The sequence below is a fragment of the Cydia pomonella genome, chromosome 10 (assembly GCF_033807575.1).
Source record: "Cydia pomonella isolate Wapato2018A chromosome 10, ilCydPomo1, whole genome shotgun sequence".
Classification (NCBI taxonomy): Eukaryota; Metazoa; Arthropoda; class Insecta; order Lepidoptera; family Tortricidae; genus Cydia; species Cydia pomonella.
In genome coordinates this window covers 7,854,498-7,877,002 of record NC_084712.1, presented here as the reverse complement: position 1 = coordinate 7,877,002, position 22,505 = coordinate 7,854,498, and the positions used below count along the sequence as shown (strand labels likewise).

The window sequence follows — 22,505 nt, the reverse complement described above, 5'->3', positions numbered from 1 at the left end:
TTATGCACGAATCAATGCAAGAGGAGCCACAGACAAAAGTAGTGTTATTTCATTTCAATGATAGGCTGTTCCGAATGTTCGCACTCGAGCCGCTTGCAAAATACTTTTATTGTTTACAAAATTGATTCTTATTATCAAGGCCGCCCATTTACGGAGAGATTCACTTTAGTTCGATAACATATTGGACTATAGAGCATTGATGAGCCATATCTCGTTACCAGAAACTGCCAAAATTCCGTAGCTGTTGCGTGAACAATTTTCGATTTGAGTTAAACCTAAATGGGGGTACAGTCAGCATCAAACGTATTGGATCAGACTAAAATTTAAAAATATGTATTCTCTAATAGCTTAACTAAAAGATATATTCGTTTGTGGAACAATTCGATTGTTAAAAAAAAATTGAACGTGAGCTGTTAAGATATGTCTATATGTAGGAAAGTATCTCAGGGTGCAGATACTTTTGATGCGTTGTTTGATATGTTGCTAGCAATATTGATGTCAACTGCATTAGATTCTGGTAGGTAAATACACCATAATATTTTTTTTGAGGCAATCTAGACAGCTACTTAGAACTTAGCTGTCCTTCAAGACAACTTTATGTTTTTGGTAAAGGAAAACACCATGAAAAAATATGTATACTTATAATCCGTACACATAACGACGAAGATCATAATATGAATAATATACGCGGGTGCCGTCCGCGGAAGATGATTGCAACGCCTCGTACAAAATGTAGGTATTAGGATATCGTGACATTTGACCTCACAGTTAAATACTTGACCCAACGGTTAAATGATAGAGAATGCCCTTTGGCATTAAGTCCGCCATTTTGTACGTTTTACTTTGTTTGTGCAAAAAAGTTTAAATAAATAAATATTAGGTTGCACTCAGGTTGCACAGTGCACTACACTCTATGCTGGTCGCCATCCACAGTCTTGGTCCGCCACAAGTGGAAGTCGCGTGTGGCGGGTGGCGGGTGAGCCACGATTTCGGTCGCTGTCGGTCGCGTACGTCTGTTCAGGCAGACCGGAGTCTAAAGTGTTTGAAGACCCCATACAGAACTATTATATAATCTATGCCCATCACACTAAGCCGAGATAGCCAGAATACCTAATCATTGTTCTCTCATTCACTGAAAGCTGTCCTCTGTCCAGTAATTAAATGTTTAAGTTCCTTTGACGTTAAGCTTTTATAAGGCAGAGGGAATATATTTCCCACCTGATTTTGAACTTTATTTCATAGTGATTGGGTCAATTTTGCATAATTCCTGACCCTTATGACTTAAGAACTTTAAAATTGTTCATTATAATGCACTATTTTTCCTTCAAACCTTTATCATAACCAATCCAAATGACCCTCTTTGAATTGAACGAGTCAGAAAGTAAAGAAAACAAAGCTGTAATTTTATAAATTTAGCGAAAAACGAAGTATAATGTGATCAGTTTCAGAAATAGGCACTAATGACTTCTTGTAGTTGGAGATGGACACAGGTGTTGATTTTTTGCGCACGCCATTCTCACTGCCGTTCGCCTGACACCGTAATGCGATTGACCTCGATCCCTTGAACTCACTGATACATATTTTACAAGTATTACGATCACATAACTGTGCTACAATCACATCCTTACTTTTCCAATCTTGCCTAGCCAAAAAAACATAAACTATCAAATAATTAAATTAATTTTTAACAAGCAGAAACGTCTGCGAATGATGCTATTAAGCTTAGAATAAATTTAAAAGTGGAAAATTACTGTCTTGGGTGAGACTTGAACTCAACCAACCAGACCAGAGGCCGTGAGTTCAAGTCTCACCCAAGACAATAATTTTTCCACTTTTAAATTTATCAAACAATTGTTAATATTTATAGATTATAAGGTATTTATTTTTACTTAATTTTAATCAGTGTAAACTTAATAATTCAGGGATATCGAGTCGATCAAGCTCTGAGGCTAACTTTGTACCTCCCGAACTCGCCTCCGGTCCGGACCAAGCTAACTCTCCAAGACATTTACAGTGGCAAAATGTGACAGTGTCATCGTTAATGTCAATTTTCTATTAAATTAAGACGTTTATAATTTAAGACCTTTCCTCACTTTGTTCAAGTCGTACGCTTAATATACGGACTCTAGATTTTTACTTATCAATGTTAATGAGAATAAACACACTAGCCTACCTATGTATCAGTTAAGTGTTAATAACTTGTTATTAAGCAACATACCTGTGAATTACGATCACGAATAAATATTGAGTGTTACTAAAAGCTTTCATTGCGAATACATACATTAGTGCATTACCCAAAAACATCTGACAATTGGCTCTTCCTATCCAGATTGAAGTAGGTACGTATAGTTCGTTTGAAATGATTGCTTGAGATTCAATTCCAAGACTCCGCGATGATTGAATTGTGAGTACAATGAGAAGCTATGGTATTAAATTGTCTTTCCATTTCTATTACGGATAAGTTCTTATTTTCCGTAAGGTGGAATATGTTTTGATTCTAAGTATACATACTAGATATATTAAATCTACAAACCTGAAGTAGAAACCTATGATATTATCTAGGGATAGTGTCATTCGTCTACAACTATATTTAAAAAATTCATCTTGCATTATTCCTAATTTTTTAAGAGATATTCTCCAAGGAATTTAAATAAACCATGGAATAGATTTTCTTTAGCGAATCTTTTAAAATTTGTGGGAAAATTTGATTGTCTCGGATGTCCCTTGCTTCGCTATGGGAAACCCAGGGGAATAGGTAACCGTCCTTTCCAGTTTTACTGATTTGCATGACAACTTCCACTCCCGAGGGTGTGTATTTTTTAGCTGGAATTGAGTTACAGCTTTATCGAGTAAAATTGTTGTGACTGACATGAGCGCTGTTAAAGATAACCGTCTATTTTATTGTCCTAATAAAAAGACAAATTACCTACGTTTTTTACAAGCATTTTGAAATATTAGGTGTGAGTAGCTCTGAGTGTAAGTAGGTATGATTATGTCATGGTACAATATCTGGGAGACCGAGCTTCGCTCGGAAAACATATAAAACCTCAACAATGCGCGTTTTCCCAGAGACAAGACCTAGCTAGATCGATTTTTCACGATCGATCATATTTACTGTAAATAGTGTAAACGTATTTATTGGTGCGCTTTAAATCCTAGCTATACAGTAAAACGAATTTTATAGATCTGCCACTTTAGAATAGGTGGGTATAATTTACTCTATGGGTATAATAAGGAATTACTAAATGCTTAACTATGACAGACATTCAGACGTACTCTCAGAGTAAACAACAATTGCTGAAGGGATATACAATGATGTCAGATTTGAAGGGATGGACTGGTTGACGACTCGGATGCGTGTGCCTGATTTATCATAATAAGTTCATCTAATGACTAACCGAAATAGGATAGCAGCAAAACTTCGTGAAATGAGCCTTTTTTGGTCTCACTTTTTTTTCATTTTATCCTTGCAAATAAATTTAATTTTGTCCCTCATCTGAAGTAAATTCTGTAAAAAAAATGGTAAAACGTCATTCCATCAACAAATTTCATTGTCGCGCAATCCTCATTGGTGTCGTTGCCTAAAACGAATCTGTGGGCTGAACGAAAAATTAAAAATGTAATATCTCATCTCGGTGACTTCAGTTGGATTTGTTTAAAAAAGAATCTTTTGTTCCCAGTATTCATTTTAAAAAAAACGGCTAAGTGCGAGTCAGACTCGCCCACGATGGGTTCCGTACCATTTATGACGTATTAAAAAAAAACTATTTGATCTGCTGAAAGGCGACCTTCAATTTCTGAACCCTTGAACGAGCAAATCGTTCAATTACAGACGATCGATTGAGATGTTGCTCAACCAAATCTATTGAAAAAGAAATAAGACCAGCATCCTTATTCACTGCACGCCTTGAACTTTCGTGTATCTTGGAATTTCCGAGCAGTTTTAGGTCGATGGCTCTCACTTAATAATAGCAATCCGTGCCCTGCCCTAACTCGACTACTACCTACTCAACGATGGTTAAATGCCTTCATAACTCAGAAACAGGCACAACATGGAATTAGGTCCTAAAATTGTAAAGATATCTCATGTCCACCCTCGTGCCGGTAAAGGGTTAATGTAACTTGTATGATTATGGATTGTATTCTAAAGCTGACGGAAGTCATATTAAATGATTATCATTAAAAAACCTTAATTTAACCTCCAAGTACACTTACTTTTGGAATAGGGTTGTTTTCATCTACAAATCTTAGGGCATAATTGTATAGGGCAGGATTATGAGAATATGTTAATAAACTACCTTTAGTGGACGTCTAATGAGCATATTTTTGTAAATATTGATTTTAAAATATCTTTTAACACACGTCACGTGACCCAAGTCGAAACGACATTGCAGATTCTGATGACATTACAACTCTCGATCGGTTTGACAGTTCGATCAACCAAGGCCCCCCCGTTGTCTGTTCTCAGTACAAAATTTAATACTCAAGCCGTAGCAATTTTGTTAGTGGGCAAGCTGTGTATGTGTGCGTATAAATGTGTGTGAACAGACCTTGGTGTTACGTGTGTATGTACATTACATAGTTGTGTCAAACCGTAAACTGTGACGTCACAACAATTTTCAAAGAGCGTTTTGGGCGCGAAAGCATCTGTAAAAAGATATTTGGTTAATTTAACATATTTAAAGCCGTTTTAGGGTAAAAGTTGAATTTTAGGACAAAGTTTGGTTAATATAGAACGTATTACAAGCGTTTCAAAAAATTGGAAACAACCCTGATTCCTTCATCGCGAATCGCGAGCAAAAGCGATTAGTAAATATGCAGTGGTATTTCATACATAATGTAAGATGTTCCAAGAAATTTATTGTTACGAGCAGGGGTTCTAACCCAACCAACCGCAACCATGGATTTGAAAGTTGTCTAAATTGTATGTATTATCGCTAGGTCACTAACGCTTTTTAACACGTTTACTGTGGGATGGGGTCGAAAGACTCCATGCATAGTATGCTTAATAACTTATTAATTACATTATTACTTATTAACAGCTAAGGTGTGAAAGGGACTCGTTATTTCAACGAATGTAGAAGAGAGCATTCTTCTTATACAGACCTCCGTAGTGCTTATGTTATGTGTATTCTATGGTATTCACTTTATGATGAGTCTGTCTTGTGTCCCATTTGTCTATCATTTGTCACTTCTGTAAAATGACATGTTTGGATTTTATGTAAATTTATCAATGATATTTGTAAATAATTTACAAGTAATAGTTACCTAAACTTGCCTACTCGTTCAGTTTACATTCAAAACTTCACAATGTTTATGCCCAGTTTTTGCATCAAATTAATAGAACTTGTAAGTATATATCGTAATATTATGCTTCACATAGTAGAATCTAATATAATAAAATAAACATTATATTACATATTTTTATGGCTTTTGTATACTTTTTAAATTATTGTGGATAATTACGTTGGCTAATAATAAAAATATCAAATAAATACTGGAAGAATGTGAGTTTTTTTTACATACCCAGAAACTACGTTCATATTAGATCGATAATTACAAATTTTCTTCAGCCAAAAATCTTCAAAAAACTCTAAAAGACTTTCAGGCATTCATGCCGATGTGAAAAGTTTCGCTTAGATGGAGAAAATTCAGCATCCGTGTCCCAATTCCTATTTTATTTTTTAACAGGCCATAGCAACAGCCTGCCTCGTGCTACAACAGTACAGTTATGACCTCACAGACGTGTCCACACTAATCCTTTGTTCTGGCACATACCTGGGCTTCATATTGGTACTTACAGGAGAACTTATTGGTGAGATAATTATCTGGTATGTCATTAGTTCAAAAAAACTCGAAACCGAACTCAGTAGCGTGCCATCGGAGAGGCCTATGTGCAGCAGTGAACGGAAGTGGGCTCTCGATGATGATGATTTCATTAGTAGTGTTAGGTAAAGTCGAAGAAAGATTTCTACGTTCGGCTCTCCTTCAATGCCCTGAGAGTTCAAAATATTACGTTCTGCTAACAATCGCATTAGTCATAATCGCTCAATAGTAAAAATTAAGAATTGAACATTTAGGTTTACTTACATAGACCTAAAAAGAGGATAAAGTCGCATTTATGCAATCAGATAAAAATAATATGCAATAAACAACGTCACATGCAAGGTCATAGACACCAAGATGCAAACACTCGAATTTATTGTAATACTTACCTGTCCTTAGCGGGGCTCAAACACGCAACCCTAGACTAGACTTACTTTGTCAAAGCACTAATTACCTACATATATATACTGGGTCGTTACCTTCCCTCTGTTGCTTATGGATGGATAGTTATCGTGCAAATAAGCGTTAGCAACATGGTCGTCTAACTCCAGAAAGACAGCTTAATGAGCGTAAAAAGACGAGAATTAAAATATATACATAAACATACTTATACGAAAGCTTTTCACACGATTCAGATAGAGAAAACCGAAATATACAGTAATAACTAACGCCTTATCTAAACGTGGCGCAATGTCGCTAGTAGTAACAAAACGTTAATGTTTTAGGGGAGATGGTATTTGCACCGCTGGACGTCATCCAGGACGTGTACTTTAGCGTGCTGGGGATGGCTATGTTCGCCACGTGCGGCTGGGTCCTGTACACGGCGCGCACAGATCCCGAGCGCAACCCGCGCGCGGACGACACGTTCGTGTCGTATGCGGTGGTCCTCAATGCCGTCAACGTCGTCATCATGTTCTGCGACACGAGGGTGTCCACCGTGGCGGCGGAAGGGCCTTGCCAAGGGTGCCAGTAAGCAGGCGATGATTCTTATCAAAATTGAATGCTGCAAAAACGCGCCTAGTGGTAAAGAAGCGCAACAAAGAAACGCCACGCTCTATGAGAGGAATATAGTGAATTAAGACACAGGGTTTGAAAACTTATTTCGAAGTTCGAAGCTATCTCAACCTGAACTATGATAAATTCAGAAGTATGCATATTATGCATGAGGCAAATGCAGGTATCGCTTCAGATACGTTTCAGTTGACTTATTGATGTGAAAATCATTCTAGTCATGAATGTCTACACTGTTTGTATAAATGCGACTTGGTAAATTTTGAATAGACAAGAGATTTTATGAGCAATACGCGTTGTAATGTGATATTTATTTTTGAGTTGAAACTTGAAGCATACTAGGAAGTTATTTGTAGTGAATATTTCCTACACTTGCACTTCTGTTGAACCCCTGATTAAACTATTTTATTTTTTGACGTTGTGTTCTTTAATTGTAATCTAAGCTATACCTAGTTTGCGTATGATTTTATTAAATATTTTGAAAGTTCAAAGACATTCAAAACATATAAGCAAATTCAGACTAAAAATATTCTTAATCTGCAAAGATTATATTCGTATACATATATACGAATCTTCCCTGCGCTTATATATTACTCTAGTGTGATATGCATAATATACAGGCTGCATAAGGAGACGTGATCAGGAACAATAATACCTAAGCGATTGAAAATTTAATTATAAGGTAATAAAATATTCATTATAAGTTTCTATTCTCGTTACCGAATCATAGAAAAGTTACAAAACATACACTGAAAAATATTACATAATTAGTCCACCATAGAATGATCCGCCTTTTGTCAATTTGTGACCATTCTCCAAGAAAGTTAACAAAAATTTAATTTGCTAGAATTAACAAAAAATCATTCCTGCTAAATTACCTAATTTCTCATTAATGCATAATATGTATATATTGAAAATAAATAAAATATATTGAAAGTTACTTAGATGATTTTTTCGGCTCAAATCCTAAGTTGTTTCTTTTGTGCACCGTGGTAGGTACCGAATTTTTACACAACAGAGAAGAATCAGCAGGGCCGTCTTAAACTATTCTGGGGCCCTTGGGTACCCAAGAATTTGGGGCCCTTTTGGAAAGTAAAAAGTAAAACAAATTAAACTAACATTTTCCTACTATGATCTTCTATTTATTATTAATCAAATATAATGTTAATGTCTGTCCTCCGGGGTCCCCTGAGGATGGGGGCGCTGGGCCCCGGGTGCCCTTATAAAGACGGTATTGAGGATCTGCCCATTTAAAAGGCAATTTCAGCGTTATACTTATATGGTTCAAATTCATGTAACAGCATTTGAAGATAACACGTTTGGATAGTGTAGAAGATCGACCGCCTAAATTCACATTTAGGTAAAAATATTCGGAGATAACATACAGCTGTTACATGAAACTGAAGTATATATAAGAACGCTAAAATAGCCTTTTAAACAGGTTTGATCCTTCTCTATATATTTCTGACCACGCTTCTGTGCACATGTCCGTCCTGCCACAAGTAAATTGTATTGGTTGTTCAGGTGAGATTGTCTCAGGCAAGCAGGATCCGTTCATCGAGGCATGGTGGTCGGGTGCCGGCGCCGCGCTGTTCGGCGCGTGCGGTGCGCGCACGCTGCAGGGCTGGCGCCACGTGCCCGACTCTCCGCGCCGCGACCGCGCGCGCGCCGCCGCCATGTGCGCGCTCGCCGCCACCGCCGTACTCATCGTTGACGCCATCCGCGTGCTGTGCGCTGAAGACACTGCCTCAATCGCTAGCTCCCACAGAAAACCAACCAAATCCCGAGCTCCCCAACTAGGCTTAAACCTAACAAACTACAACAAATTACCTGTATGCATGACTAACTGGGCTCCTGCTAGACTCACTCCCGCCAAAGTACCCATGAATGAACATATGAATGTGGGTCCTATTACCAGCCTAGATATGAGTACACCCAAATTATCCCCTCCGAAATTTACCCTTAAAAAATTCCCTGAGACTTGTCGTCCTCTAAAGATGGGACCAAAAATGGTCCGATCTTTCTGGTAATTTACCATGACTTAATTAAGATTGAACTATGTACACTAACTATAATTGACTCATTATGTGAAAGTGACGTTACTCGTAGTGCGTTTGTCAAGTATTGTAAGGTTTATTTTGTTAGTCGTCTGCTAGATAAATCTCCTAGTAAGTACCTAGATTGAATGCCAGTGGAATAAAGTACTTTTGTATTACTTTTTATTGTATTTTATACTGATTAAGTTATAAATTTTATTAGAAAATAACATAACATTACTTTTTTTTTATTAACTATGATCTGCGTTAGAAAATTGATAAACGCAAAAAAAGAGAAAAATATTCGTATTAAGATTTTATAACACGACGAGCGTCTTAAATCATCAGGAAAAAGTGAGAGTCAGAATCGCGGGTGTACCTAAATAAAATTAAATGAAAACCATACCATATTTTTGTACCTAAATTGTACTATTTAGTACCTCGTTTAAAAAAAATTGTACCTCACGGTACGTAAAGTTATCATCAAAAAACAGGTCACCCGCCATCCTGACAGTCAGAATGGCGGGTGTACTTTATTACGCTATGTTCCCGTGGTTATTGATAAATTCTATAAAAGCCAAATTTTTGTACCTTTTTTGTACCTTCATATTCAATTATAATATGAGTCATTTTATTTGTGCTTTCCCAGTTTTACTCATTTTATATTTTGCTTGCTATTACAATTTTGCAGGCGTTATAATTTTTCAAGTTATCGATTTAATTTTTAAGAAAAAACGCTAAGGTACAATTATTCTTATTACACCAGGATTTAGTACCTTTAATGTTTAATCTGTTAAGTTCAAATAACTCAGTAAATCATGTCTTAAAAAAGGCTAGGCGCCAATTCAAAGAAAACTTCCTAAGAAAAATCATTTTTAAGACATGATTTTCTGAGCTATTAGAACTTAACAGATTAATCATTAAAGGTACTAAATCCTGGCGTAATAAAAATAATTGTACCTTAGCGTTAAAAAAGGCTAGGCGCCAATTCAAAGATATCTTCCTCAGAAAAATCATTTTTAAGACATGATTTTCTGAGTTATTTGAACTTAACAGATTAAACATTAAAGGTACTAAATCCTGGCGTAATAAAAATAATTGTACCTTAGCGTTTTTTCTTAAAAATTAAATCAATAACTTGAAAAATTATAACGCCTGCAAAATTGTAATAGCAAGCAAAATATAAAATGAGTAAAACTTGGAAACCACAAATAAAATGACTCATATTATAATTGAATGTGAAGGTACAAAAAAAGGTACAAAAATTTGGCTTTTATAGAATTTATCAATAACCACGGGAACATAGCGTAATAAAGTACACCCGCCATTCTGACTGTCAGGATGGCGGGTGACCTGTTTTTAGGGTTCCGTAGCCAAATGGCAAAAAACGGAACCCTTATAGATTCGTCATGTCCGTCTGTCTGTCCGATTCTGTCACAGCCACTTTTTTCCGAAACTATAAGAGCTGTACTGTTCAAACTTAGTAAGTGGATGTATTCTATGAACCGCATTAAGATTTTCACACAAAAATAGAAAAAAAACAATAAATTTTGGGGGTTCCCCATACTTAGAACTGAAACTCAAAAAATCTTTTTTCATCAAACCCATACGTGTGGGGTATCTATGGATAGGTCTTCAAAAATGATATTGAGGTTTCTAATATCATTTTTTTCTAAAATGAATAGTTTGCGCGAGAGACACTTCCAAAGTGAAAAAAAGTGTGTCCCCCCCCCCGTAACTTCTAAAATAACAGAATGAAAAATCTAAAAAAAATATATGATATACATTGCTATGTAAACTTCCACCGAAAATTGGTTTGAACGAGATCTAGTAAGTAGTTTTTTTTTAATACGTCATGAAATTAAAAAAAAAAAAAAAAATTTCATCATAATCATACGTGTGGGGTATCTATGGATAGGTCTTCAAAAATGATATTAAGGTTTCTAATATCATTTTTTTCTAAACTGAATAGTTTGCGCGAGAGAACCTTCCAAAGTGAAAAAAAGTGTGTCCCCCCCCCTGTAACTTCTAAAATAACAGAATGAAAAATCTAAAAAAAATATATGATATACATTACCATGCAAACTTCCACCGAAAATTAGTTTGAACGAGATCTAGTGAGTAGTTTTTTTTTAATATGTCATAAAATTTAAAAAAAATTTTTTTCATCAAACATATGCGTGTGGGGTATCTATGGATAGGTCTTCAAAAATGATATTTAGGTTCCTAATATCATTTTTTTCTAAACTGAATAGTTTGCGCGAGAGACACTTCCAAAGTGGTAAAATGTGTGTCCAAAGTGGTAAAATGTTGAACAACATCTAGTAAGAAGATTTTTTTTTAATACGTCTTAAATTGTACGGAACCCTTCATGCGCGAGTCTGACTCGCACTTGGCCGCTTTTTTTATGATAACTTTACGTACCGTGAGGTACAAATTTTTTTAAACGAGGTACTAAATAGTACAAATTAGGTACAAAAATATGGTATGCTTTTCATTTGATTTTATTTAGGTACACCCGCCATTCTGACTCTCACAGGAAAAAGAGTCTTTCTTTTTAGGGTTCCGTAGTCAACTAGGAACATAATTTGGTATGGATACATAAATCATGCATGGCGACAGAACGGTAAAAAATAAACAGTACAAAAACATTTTTTTTAGGGCACAGTTTTTTTATAATTTTATTCGGTATAATAAGCCAGTGGTGTGGGATATCGTTGAATAATAAGGGTCTTTAATAACCATTATTCGATAAAGTGAATATTTTCAGAATAGGTCCATATAAAAAAAATCTGAAATAAAAGCTTAATAAATTTGCTAGCTTAAAACTTTCAATGAAAACTATAGAGATGATCGGTCTAGCCCGTTTTTGAGTTATTGTAAAGAGTCTTCTCTTCTTATATACTTGCCGCAAAACTAACTGACGACTGAGATCATAATGCTATCTTCTTTACCCTTGGTAAGATCAACCAAGAGTGAAAGAGATTGCATCATGACCTGACTCGCCACTTAGTTTTGCGGTAGGTATAGTAAAAAGACGTACAAAGCGCTGCGAAGGTACTCCCTTATGCTTGTAATGTACATGATACTTAACTAAATAATAACCTCCTTTAGCCCTTTTCCAGGCTGCACCATTCTACAAGGTTTTCCCAAAAAAATCAAATATATTCAAATAAATCCCGCTTTGATGATTCATTTGAAGAAAAGTCACATTTTCCAAAAGTGCAATCTAATTTGAACTTTAAATCGGACGGCTAAGCTTGAAATTCTATTGGCGCGTAATATGTGGTCGATAAAACCTACTATCCCTGGAAAAGGGTTAGCCTATTCTGATAGAATGGTAAGTACGGAACCCTACACTGAGCATGGCCCGACATGCTCTTGGCCGATTCTTACGGTTCCGTATCAAAAAGTTATAAAAGGAACCTTTATGGTACTCTGTTTTAAATGAATATTACTGGTCGGATGCGGTGCACGGACATGCAACCGTATAATGCACTGTAGTACATATTTTGAAGCTGCTGAGCCCAGATTAACGTTTGGCTTTGTTGAATGAGTAAATATGCCCGTGACTGCTGTTATTTACAGTTAACTCAGATTTATATAACTTCGTATTCTCTTTGCAGTTAGTTAACCTGAGGTTTTTTACCTTTATACTACGAAAGTCAGTAATATATGATGTTTGCTCTGTCGTCGTATCCCGAATGAAATATAAGAAACTGGATTAAGTACAATATTTTCAATTATAGACTTTTATGATATAAAAACAAAACTCTTCAAACAAACACAAGCCGAACGAGGTCACACTTACGCACACACATTGGATAGGGGTAGTTAAAAACTACAATATAAAGGCTTTGGCCGCGAAAATGTATAATGTAAAACGATCAAGAAAAATCATAGCAAAAATGCTAGTCAAATTACCTTTTTTATGCAATTTCCATATGGGCACCTAATATTTACGCGGCCAGATAGTATAAATTACATTCTATTTTTACAACGCTTTTATTTAGCCCTGCTCTTAGAACTGAGGTCATCCTTGTCGACGGCACAGAGTGCCAGCAGCGCGTCAACGATGAGCAGCACGGTTGCGGCGATGGAGCACATGGCGGCCGCACGCGCTTGCGTCCGGCGCGGGCAGTCGGGCACGTCGCGCCAGCCGAGCAGCGTGAGCGCGCCGCACGCGCCGAACAGCACGGCACCGGCACACGACCACCACGCGTCGACGAACGCGTCTGACGTCGCCGACACCGCCTCCCCTGTTAAAGTCACCGAAATCACACTCCTATTCAAACTTTCAGCAATTTCCTTCTTCGCGGGGACTGGACCCAAAATTTTACATACATACATATAATCACGCCTATTTCCCGAAGGGGTAGGCAGAGACCACGGATTTCCACTTGCTACGATCCTGACATACCTCTTTCGCTTCCTTCACTTTCATGACATTCCTCATACACGCTCGTCGGTTTAGGGTGCTCTTGACCTGGCCTTTCTTCAGGATTTCCCCGATTTGATCAGAGAAAGTCCGCCGAGGTCTACCCCTTCCAGCTCCCTCTTCTACTTCTCCCTTATACACTCTCTTTGTTAACCTTCTTTCACTCATTCTTTCCACGTGTCCAAACCATCTCAACATACCTTTCTCAATTTTTGTCACTACATCTTCGTTCAGTCCACACTTTTCCCTTATCACACTGTTCCTAATTCTATCTTGTAATTTTACACCACACACACTTCTCAGCGCTCTCATTTCGACTGCATTCACTTGACTCTGATGTTTCTTCTGCCATACCCAACTTTCGCTACCATACATAAGTGTAGGCACCAACACCCCTCTATGCACAGCCAACCGTGCTTTTTGCGACACCTTCTGGCTGCTCATAAAAGCGTTGAGTGCCCCATTCACACGATTTCCAGCATTCACTCTCCTTTCAATGTCTTCATCATGTTTACCGTCCCTAGTGAACAAGGTTCCCAGATAAACAAACTCTTTCACTTGTTCAACTCTTTCTTGACCAATCAAAACTTCACAGTTTGTCATACTTTCTCCCTTTTCAAATACCATTACTTTCGTCTTGCTCACATTTATTTTCATTCCTTTCCTTTCAAAAGATCTATGCATTCTAGTTACCATCTCCTGCAATTCTTCACCCGATGACGCCAGCAATACCAGGTCATCAGCGTAAAGAAGACATTTGACGAGTAAACCTTTCATTTTCAGCCCACATTCATCATTTCTCAAATCATGCATACTACTGTCCATGAATAGATTAAACAGCCACGGTGACGCTACACATCCTTGCCTAACACCCTTTTCGATGCTAAACCACTCAGTGTACGATCCGTTTACTCTCACACAAGCACTGGAATCCTCATAGAGCGATTTCAGTGCCTGAATGAGACGACCGCTCAATCCATACACCGACAGTACCGACCAAAGTTGTTAGTGCTAGAAAGCTGAAATTTGGCATTGATTGAATAAAGCCGACAAAGTCGTACAATAAAACCTAAAAAAATATTTTTTAATATAACCCCCCTTTACGTAAAGTGGGGGTGAATTTTTTTTTGCTTCATCACTTCATTGTGGGGTATCGTTGGAAAGGTCTTTCAAAACTGATAGGGGTCTTCAACAATCATTTTTTATACAATTAATATGTTCGGAGATAATCGCTCCCAGTGTCCCCCCCCCCCCTCTAACTTTTGAACCATAGGTCCAAAAAATATAAAAAAATCGTGGAAGTAGAGCTTAAGAAAAACATTATATGAAAACTATAACGGACATGATCTGTTTAGCTGTTTTTGAGTTATTACAAAAAGTTTACCCTTCATAGTAAAAAGACGTACATTCACAGTTCATCCCTTGGTTAACAATCTTATACTCACATTGAGGGCTGGGAACTCCATTTTAGCTTATTGTGACGGCCTCGGCGCGCGCACCCACCAGAGGTGAGTAATCAGCTAGAGGTGCAGATCACCGCAACACCGCTAGAGGTGAGTAATCAGCTGCACGCACCTCTACTGGCGATCCGCTGATTCGACGCTTTCGCCGCTCAGTATTAAATCTAGTTGCCTATTACTACAATTCGGGATCTTATTGTTTTGAGTGAATTTAAAGTAACTGTTGATTGGATAAAGTAATAAAAGTTGTTCCAGGTATCGCACCCTATAAAATTATGTTTTAATTCCATAAAAGCACGGACTTAAAATAATAAGGAATCAAAATTTTAATTTGGAGGTTTTAATTTACATAAAAGTCGCATTTATACAAACAATTGAGTTTATCATAAAACACTGCAATGATAATATATGACATGGTAAACTACGAGCTACAAGGCGAGAAGTGCACTTGTGTTGTGAATAATCTAGGACAGGAAAAGCTGCCGGATATCGATTGTCAGTCCTATAATCCGGAGTATATCGAATCGTTCGAACGGATTTCAATATTTATTCGTTTTGCATTTGCATTTTTGATCAGCACGGACTTACTAAAAAGTTCACTTCTCAACGTTTAAGCTTACTATCACACGCTGGTTTCCTCGTTAAATTCCTCAGAGTCCAAATACCCCATGCTCAGATCCAGAAACATGAGTAAAGCGTTGAGAAGGGCCAAACTTGCTGCTATGGTGCCGGCTGTAGGGTCTCCGGTGCGAGGGACGATCGAGGGCTTCAGCCGCGCGGAGAGCACCAGGCCGCCGCAGACGGAAAACATGATCATGCCCACAATGCCAAAATACATGTCTTGGAGGAGGTCCAGCGGCGCGAATATCATCTCCCCTAGAACGTTCAGCTTTGTTACTTACCTAGGTATTGAACAGCAGTGGCGTGACGTCCGGCTGTCGCCGTTGATAATCGTAAATTTGATTTTAAAGGGAGCAAATAAGACAACAAAATGTGTACTTAAACAGGAAAGTGGGCGTATGAATTTTTTTGGACGCCTCGCCACTGGATTAGGTACAGGGTGCAAACTTCGATGGATTTATTGGTGATCGCATATCGCGTTGAATAAAACTATACTAATAGTAAAGCGATCGAAAACTATTTCGATATGGTAATATATAGAGGTACGACCATTACATACTTGCAGTAGAGTTATTAAGACGGGTAAACTAGCAAAAAAGAACTCAGTGTTGCAGGTATGAATTTGTATAAATGCGACTTCTTTATTAACCTCTAATATCTATATCTACTGACCCTAAATATTGAAACACCAGGAACCTTATAAAGTATTATAATAACTATAGAGGTTAGCCAACAAAAAAGTTAAGTATAAATATATGTAGTGGATAATATTTAGTTCTCAATTCTTACCGACAATTTCCCCCGAAAGCACCACTATGAAGCCGACATACGTCCCGGAGCATAGGATCAGAGTAGACACATCTGTTAGGTCGTAACTGTAGTGGTGAAGCACTAGGCACGCTATTGTTAAAAGCTGTAACAATATAATGAATGTGTTCAGTATTCATGTATTCAGGAATTCGAATGATGACGCGGGTCTTATCATTCAGATTGCATTATGATCCTAATAACATATGCTGCTTAATTACGTTTTAATTTAATGATTTAATTACCAAATATACCTACCTGGTTTTCTCCCATTCCATGTCATAAAAATAAAGAGACTAAACTTGACGGAGATATGTTATTTACACTGGAGACTTTATCTATGTATATTATTTATACAATTAACAATTTGATTTTAAAACTCTGATCGGTGTCTGATGCGATTTTATTGCATCTAAGTAACAATTTTTTTATGGTAAAAATATTATCACATTAATAGTAAACAACCCAACTATTCAATTTATGTCTCAGATATTTAAGACATCACAAGAAATACTTACAAGTTCGGTGAGTTTGATTAGACAAGTAGGTATTAACATTGTTTGAATTTATATTAAAACTAATTTATAAATATTTAATGCAAGTAAATTTATTAAATGCCGTTTATTAATTTAAGTACATGACAACCAAATTTGACAGTGGAACATGTCTGTTATAGACACGTTTTTATCACTTCTGATGAATGATCATTTGGAAAATAGGTACAATATTGACAAATGCGTCTATGCCTCAAATAAATCTGAAATTAAATATAGTTGAATTAACATATAATTAAAAATAAACGCTTTCAGTTTTAACACTTTCATAATTATTTACATTTTTTTTTAAACCCAACCGTCCCAACCGCACCCCACATCGTAGTGTCCATGAGAGTCCCCGGCCAGCTTGGCCGAATTTCACCTTCCCATACAAACGGAGTTTTGTTCTTTAATTTTAAAACTATGCGTTGCATTGTAATGAAACTAATGAAACTTTGCACATATGTATAATGACATGAGGTATATCTAGTCCCGTAATTAGTTTATATAGCTCCAGTTTATAAAACAAACAAAATAGAGCAAAAACAAATTTTGTATGAAAAACTTAAAGTCCGTGTATTTTTTAAATAAGTAATACCTTAACCTATTGTAAGTATAAGGTTTCAGAGCAATTTAGCGAGTCGTTTTAAAACGAGAGTGTTACTACGTTTGTATGGAGAACCGGGCTTGCTGGCGACCCATAAGTTTGGGATCAAAAAACCAACCCGTTTACTACATGGCGAAACTATAAAGTTCCATACTTAGTAAGATAAACTAAAAGAGTTCACAAGGTTGAACTATGGAGTTTTTTTGTTAACTTCGGAACCCTAAAAATCTTAGTAGAAAAGCAAAATTAATATTTCTTTGATGACTCCAAATTTAAACTGCCATCTATTGAGATTAGCTCAAAGTTTATACTACTGTCATCGTCAGTGTACAAAAGCAAAGCCAACTAAATACCTACCTGACTTGAACTTCTTGTTCAAAAGTTCTAAAGAGTGTTCATAGATGGCGTGAATCATAAAATACCGTAAAGTCTATGGCGCGTCGGTGCGTGTTCATCATTTTTATCGAACAATGAGAAAGTGTGATTTTTGTTGTACAATTGCATATCACAGAAGTGTTGGATGTTGTCACATTGAGTGCCGGCAACCCGCTCGGCGGGCGCTCTGTTCGTAGTCGCTTTCCTTTACAAAGCGGGATAACGCTACAATCGGCTACGCGTGTAGCGCTTAGAAAACGTTGGCAGTGAATGTGTTAATTAGTAGTACTTACTTACCTATCTTAATATTTATGAGTTGCTTTGTAGCTTATTTTTTGCTTCTTTTGCCATCAGGAATGCACCGTTAAAATTTCTCGCAATGCTCACGGGCACCTTGTAATATTGTTTTAACTTCAATTCTATACCTCCACGCATTTTTGTGATAAAGGGTCTTGACAAACAGACAGACAGATGGGGGAACGGACGGACAACAACATGATCCTATAAGGGTTCCGTTTATGTCCGTTGTGGTACGGAACCCTAAAAGTATAGATTTTAGTGTTGACTCAGGACTATTGTTTAACTGATACGCTTTAATTAGACAACTAACATCATAAGCTAGCTTCGAAGGTCGAATTGTTTAGATATGGTGTAAACATTGAGGCAATTTGTTGTGATTGAATCACAAGTCAAGGATCGTGCGTGGGAATATAAGGTGATAATGTCTCCATACTAAAGAAACCGTTAATTTATTTTGTACAATAGAAAAAAATTATAATTAGAATAACTCATCGTCATTCTAGCGCATTGTTGTGGCTATTTGCTAAGGCTCGAAAAGGAAAAAGAGAAAAGATGAGTATACAGAATGTTTTTTTTTTTATCACCTGCAATAATTTGCGGGGTGAATATATAGGTCATACTGAGCTACTTTATTATGGGACCAACCCCGAAATCACGAAAATAAAATTATCTGTTTCATACATTTTGACTGGTCTGATGCAGAGATTTTGTATGGGAGAGTCAGAGAGTTGCTCAGTATGACCTATACATTAAACCCGTAAATTATTGCAGGTGACTAAATAAACACCGTGTATTATGCCTAAGTCATCGATCGCTCATCACTGCAATTAAGACAAATCTAACGATCCGAAGATAATAACGATTTTACATTATGAGACTAGTACGGTCACGTCTGAAAATATCCATACGAAAAAAGTGCCAAAAATATGTATACACGACTTTATTGCCCATATATTAAGGTAGTGTAAACATATTTTAAGCACATTTTTCGGACCGATATTTTCAGACGTGACTGTACCTAAAACACTTGGCATAAGTATGCAAAAGGTAGACACCTGGCGCCCATTTCTCGAACAGTATTAGTATAATATTATTTGTGTGTTGCCATGGTAACTAAGACTTGACAGTTTGTGGACTAATACTATTAGTCTAAAACCGTTAGAGAAATGGGCCCCTGAAAGAAATATCTCATTTCTTCGTGGCCCTGTCCTATAGCAATTAATATATGTAGACATTGTATTTACATATTGTAACCAGGAGCTAAGCGTTATTTTATAAAAATACTTACTCGTACTAAAAATTTCAAAGTTTATTTGGTAAATATTTCGGCATATCTACTTGATGCTCACAAATATCTTAACACGCTTCTATAGTCAAGACGTTAAAGTGCGTGTTCAGATATTATTGAGCACCTCGGCAGCTCTGATATATCTGATGGAGACTGTACCAACCCGCTTATCGGTAAACTGTTTAAATTTAACTTATGATTAGGTATTTAGATCAATTGCTTTGAATCAAACTTACTAATAAGTCCCACTACGGACGTACGAATTGTTCCATTGATTGCTATAATATTCCTATCTTTTATCCTTAATTGATTAATTTATCGGTTTAAATCTTCAGAAGTTTAGCAGGCACCTTGCCTTGCTTTGACTTAATGTTTTGTTTCGTCGTTCACTGTAAATATAAATCTTGAAAAGAGTGTATAATCACATCATATCTACTTTGTATGTAAAATACATTATCAGTTTTAAGTAATTAAAATTTTTGTTATACCAGTGATCAATGGTAGGCTAGGCTAACCTTTGGCTTAATTTTGCGCATGATGTCATATTTTGTACATAATTGTCATACTTATTCTCGTATTCGTGATAAGCTGTTACTGAGAACAAGCAAAATAATGAGGTAAATATTGGAACTGATCATTATGCCCAGCTTGGGACTTCCTATTTAAAACAAATTCTTAGTTTGTTAGTAAAATAACTTTATTGAATAAATAAAAATAGCTCCAGATCAACTGGGGTGTTTCAAATCTCAAAAAAAAAAGTATTCTGCAAGTAGGCCTGAACATCATATGGTGACATGAAAATAGTTATTTGTTTTACAAGGGGGCAAAGTTGTTGTTTAACCGGTCGTGCGAATATTGATACCCGAGCAAGCGAAAGATCTTGAGCGTTGTGAGGGTTTCAAGGCACGAGGGTTAAACAAACTTTGCCTCCGAGTGAAACACAACATTTTTCACCTCAGCAACGCGAGGAAAATACTAACTATGAAATACAAAAAAAAAAAATCCAAATCAAATCCAAATGAACTTAATTAAAAATGCATCATCCAAAATCATCATTTAAAAGTCAATTCTACCAGCTAACATAAGGAAATGACTTAAAATTTGCATCTGATTACTTTGCCCACATGTGGTTAAAATGCAACTTTCTCATTCGTTTATGAAGAATCTTGGGGGCCTTTACCAGTTGGTGTGGTGAAAATACATATATTTATATACCGGGTGTTTCCTGTAGCAAATAATTAAACTATATATTGCACTCCTAAAACGATATAACTTTTGATTAACAACTTTTAAAAATTATGAAATCTTTACATTTTAACTTTTTCATACAAATTTAATATTATTTTCAACAGTACACTGACATCAGTATGTTTGACGTTGCTAGTCACGCTTTAAACATAACAAAATTCGCAATACATTGCGTCTTAGAATTAACTTTAATGTGTAATAAAAATCAAAACAAGTTATTTTTCAAAGTTGTTGAACAAATGTGGTCAGTTTGGGGAGTACAGCCTACAGTTAGTTAATTTATTGCTCCTTTTACAGGAAACACCCGGTATAATAAAATAATAATAATAATTCAGCCTATATACGTCCCACTGCTGGGCACAGGCCTCCTCTCATGTGCGAGAGGGCTCGGGCTATAGTCCCCACGCTAGCCCAATGCGGCCCCAATCCGCATTCTTCACATACACCTTTGAATTTCTTCGCAGATGTATGCAGGTTTCCTCACGATGTTTTCCTTCACCGAAAAGCTAGTGGTAAATATCAAATGACATTTCGTACATAAGTTCCGAAAAACTCATTGGTACGAGCCAGTATAATAAAAATAAAATAAATAAATAATACTTGCAATGTGCCTGGGTTAGCATTTTTCATAACGATTTCAAATCGATAGCTTAAGTGGTTTTCGAGATATTTAGCGATGTGACAGACAGACAGACGGACGGACGGACAGGTTCGCACCATAAATTCCTTTTGTACCTTTTTGGTACTTTTCTCACTGAGTGAGACGGAATACCATTCAAGTAACCTTTATATTCGAATGTCATTTCAACGCGCGGAACCTAATACTAGTTCGAAATATTTGGATTATATTTTATTTGTCCCTTTCACTTCATTAGCGAAAAGAAAGCGACAATAAAAGTGCATACGTAATTCAACGGTATATAATAGACCCCCGAAATAAGTCAGACCGCATCGTTCCAAAACACCCTACGAGTCTCCATTCGTAATAATTAATTAATGAAATAAAAGTTTAAAGTTTAATAAAAACACCATATTTTACGTATTTTATAATACAATAAAAATTAAAGAAACTAATAAAATACGCAATTGTTACGCAAGTAAATAATTCTACTTTTGACGATCTCAACTATAGTTGACCAATTATTGTAAGTATCCGCAATTAGGACCGTATCTTACAAAGTTTTTTTTTACAAAAAAAGTTATCGATTGAACTGTCAATTGATGTTCGTTACTTCATTATTTCCGTATTATTTTATTGAAATTTATTTCGTTTTGTTTTATTGCGGTAATTAAACTTAATTGTTAGAATACCTTAAGAAAACTTGAGTGAAATAGTGATGAATGTCCCCTTTCCTCTTAAGTTTCATCACTTTCAGAAGTTAATTATCGCTAAACCTCTCGAATGATGATTGATGGTCCCCTACAACAGTTCGATGAACTCTCTTTTGGTTGGGCTTATTAAAAAATATATATAAGAAAAATACCGTATTTTTAATTACTTACTTAAATGTTGCATTTCTAAATAAATGAATGTGCTTAACATTTAAAAAATATTCACAAATAATTTACGTGACAGTTACTCCATACAAAAACCAGCCCACAGCAAGTCGAGCCACGCTCAGTGTAGGGTTGCATAGTTACCCTGTTGTCACAATAGGCTGCGTTGAAAACGGGGGCTATTAGTAAGTATCAAGTATGACACATTACACAAAACATTACGTAGTGGTTATATGCTCTTTCAAAACATTTTGTCTTTACTACTTTTAGCGTTCACCTCTACTATTATTTTACCTTGATTAAAGTAGAAAGGAACTGTTGTTAATCGAAGATCTCACCTAAAAAATCTCTGGCTTAAAAGTAAAATCACAGAACTGCTCATTTGTAGCCTTCAACGGACGAAAATGGCCAAACTACCTCATCGATTGAGTCGTTCATGACGTCACCATAATGCA

General features: G+C 36.3%; 1 protein-coding gene across 2 annotated transcripts; it reads right to left on the bottom strand.

The window, feature by feature from the left end:
* Positions 1–12,592: 12,592 nt before the first annotated feature.
* LOC133521982 (uncharacterized) lies at positions 12,593–17,487 on the bottom strand. 2 transcript variants are annotated; one of them, XM_061857145.1, is made up of 3 exons: positions 16,718–17,487; positions 16,182–16,305; positions 12,593–13,132 (listed from the first exon to the last, which is right to left on the bottom strand). In XM_061857145.1, exons 1-3 carry the CDS (start codon positions 16,754–16,756, stop codon positions 12,879–12,881), a joined length of 417 nt encoding a protein of 138 aa, XP_061713129.1. In that variant the 5' UTR covers positions 16,757–17,487; the 3' UTR covers positions 12,593–12,878. The 2 variants fall into 2 exon arrangements, with proteins under 2 accessions (XP_061713129.1, XP_061713128.1); XM_061857144.1 differs by lacking the exon at positions 12,593–13,132 and adding an exon at positions 15,028–15,647 and having other exon boundaries at positions 16,718–17,479.
* Between the last annotated feature and the right edge of the window lie 5,018 nt (positions 17,488–22,505).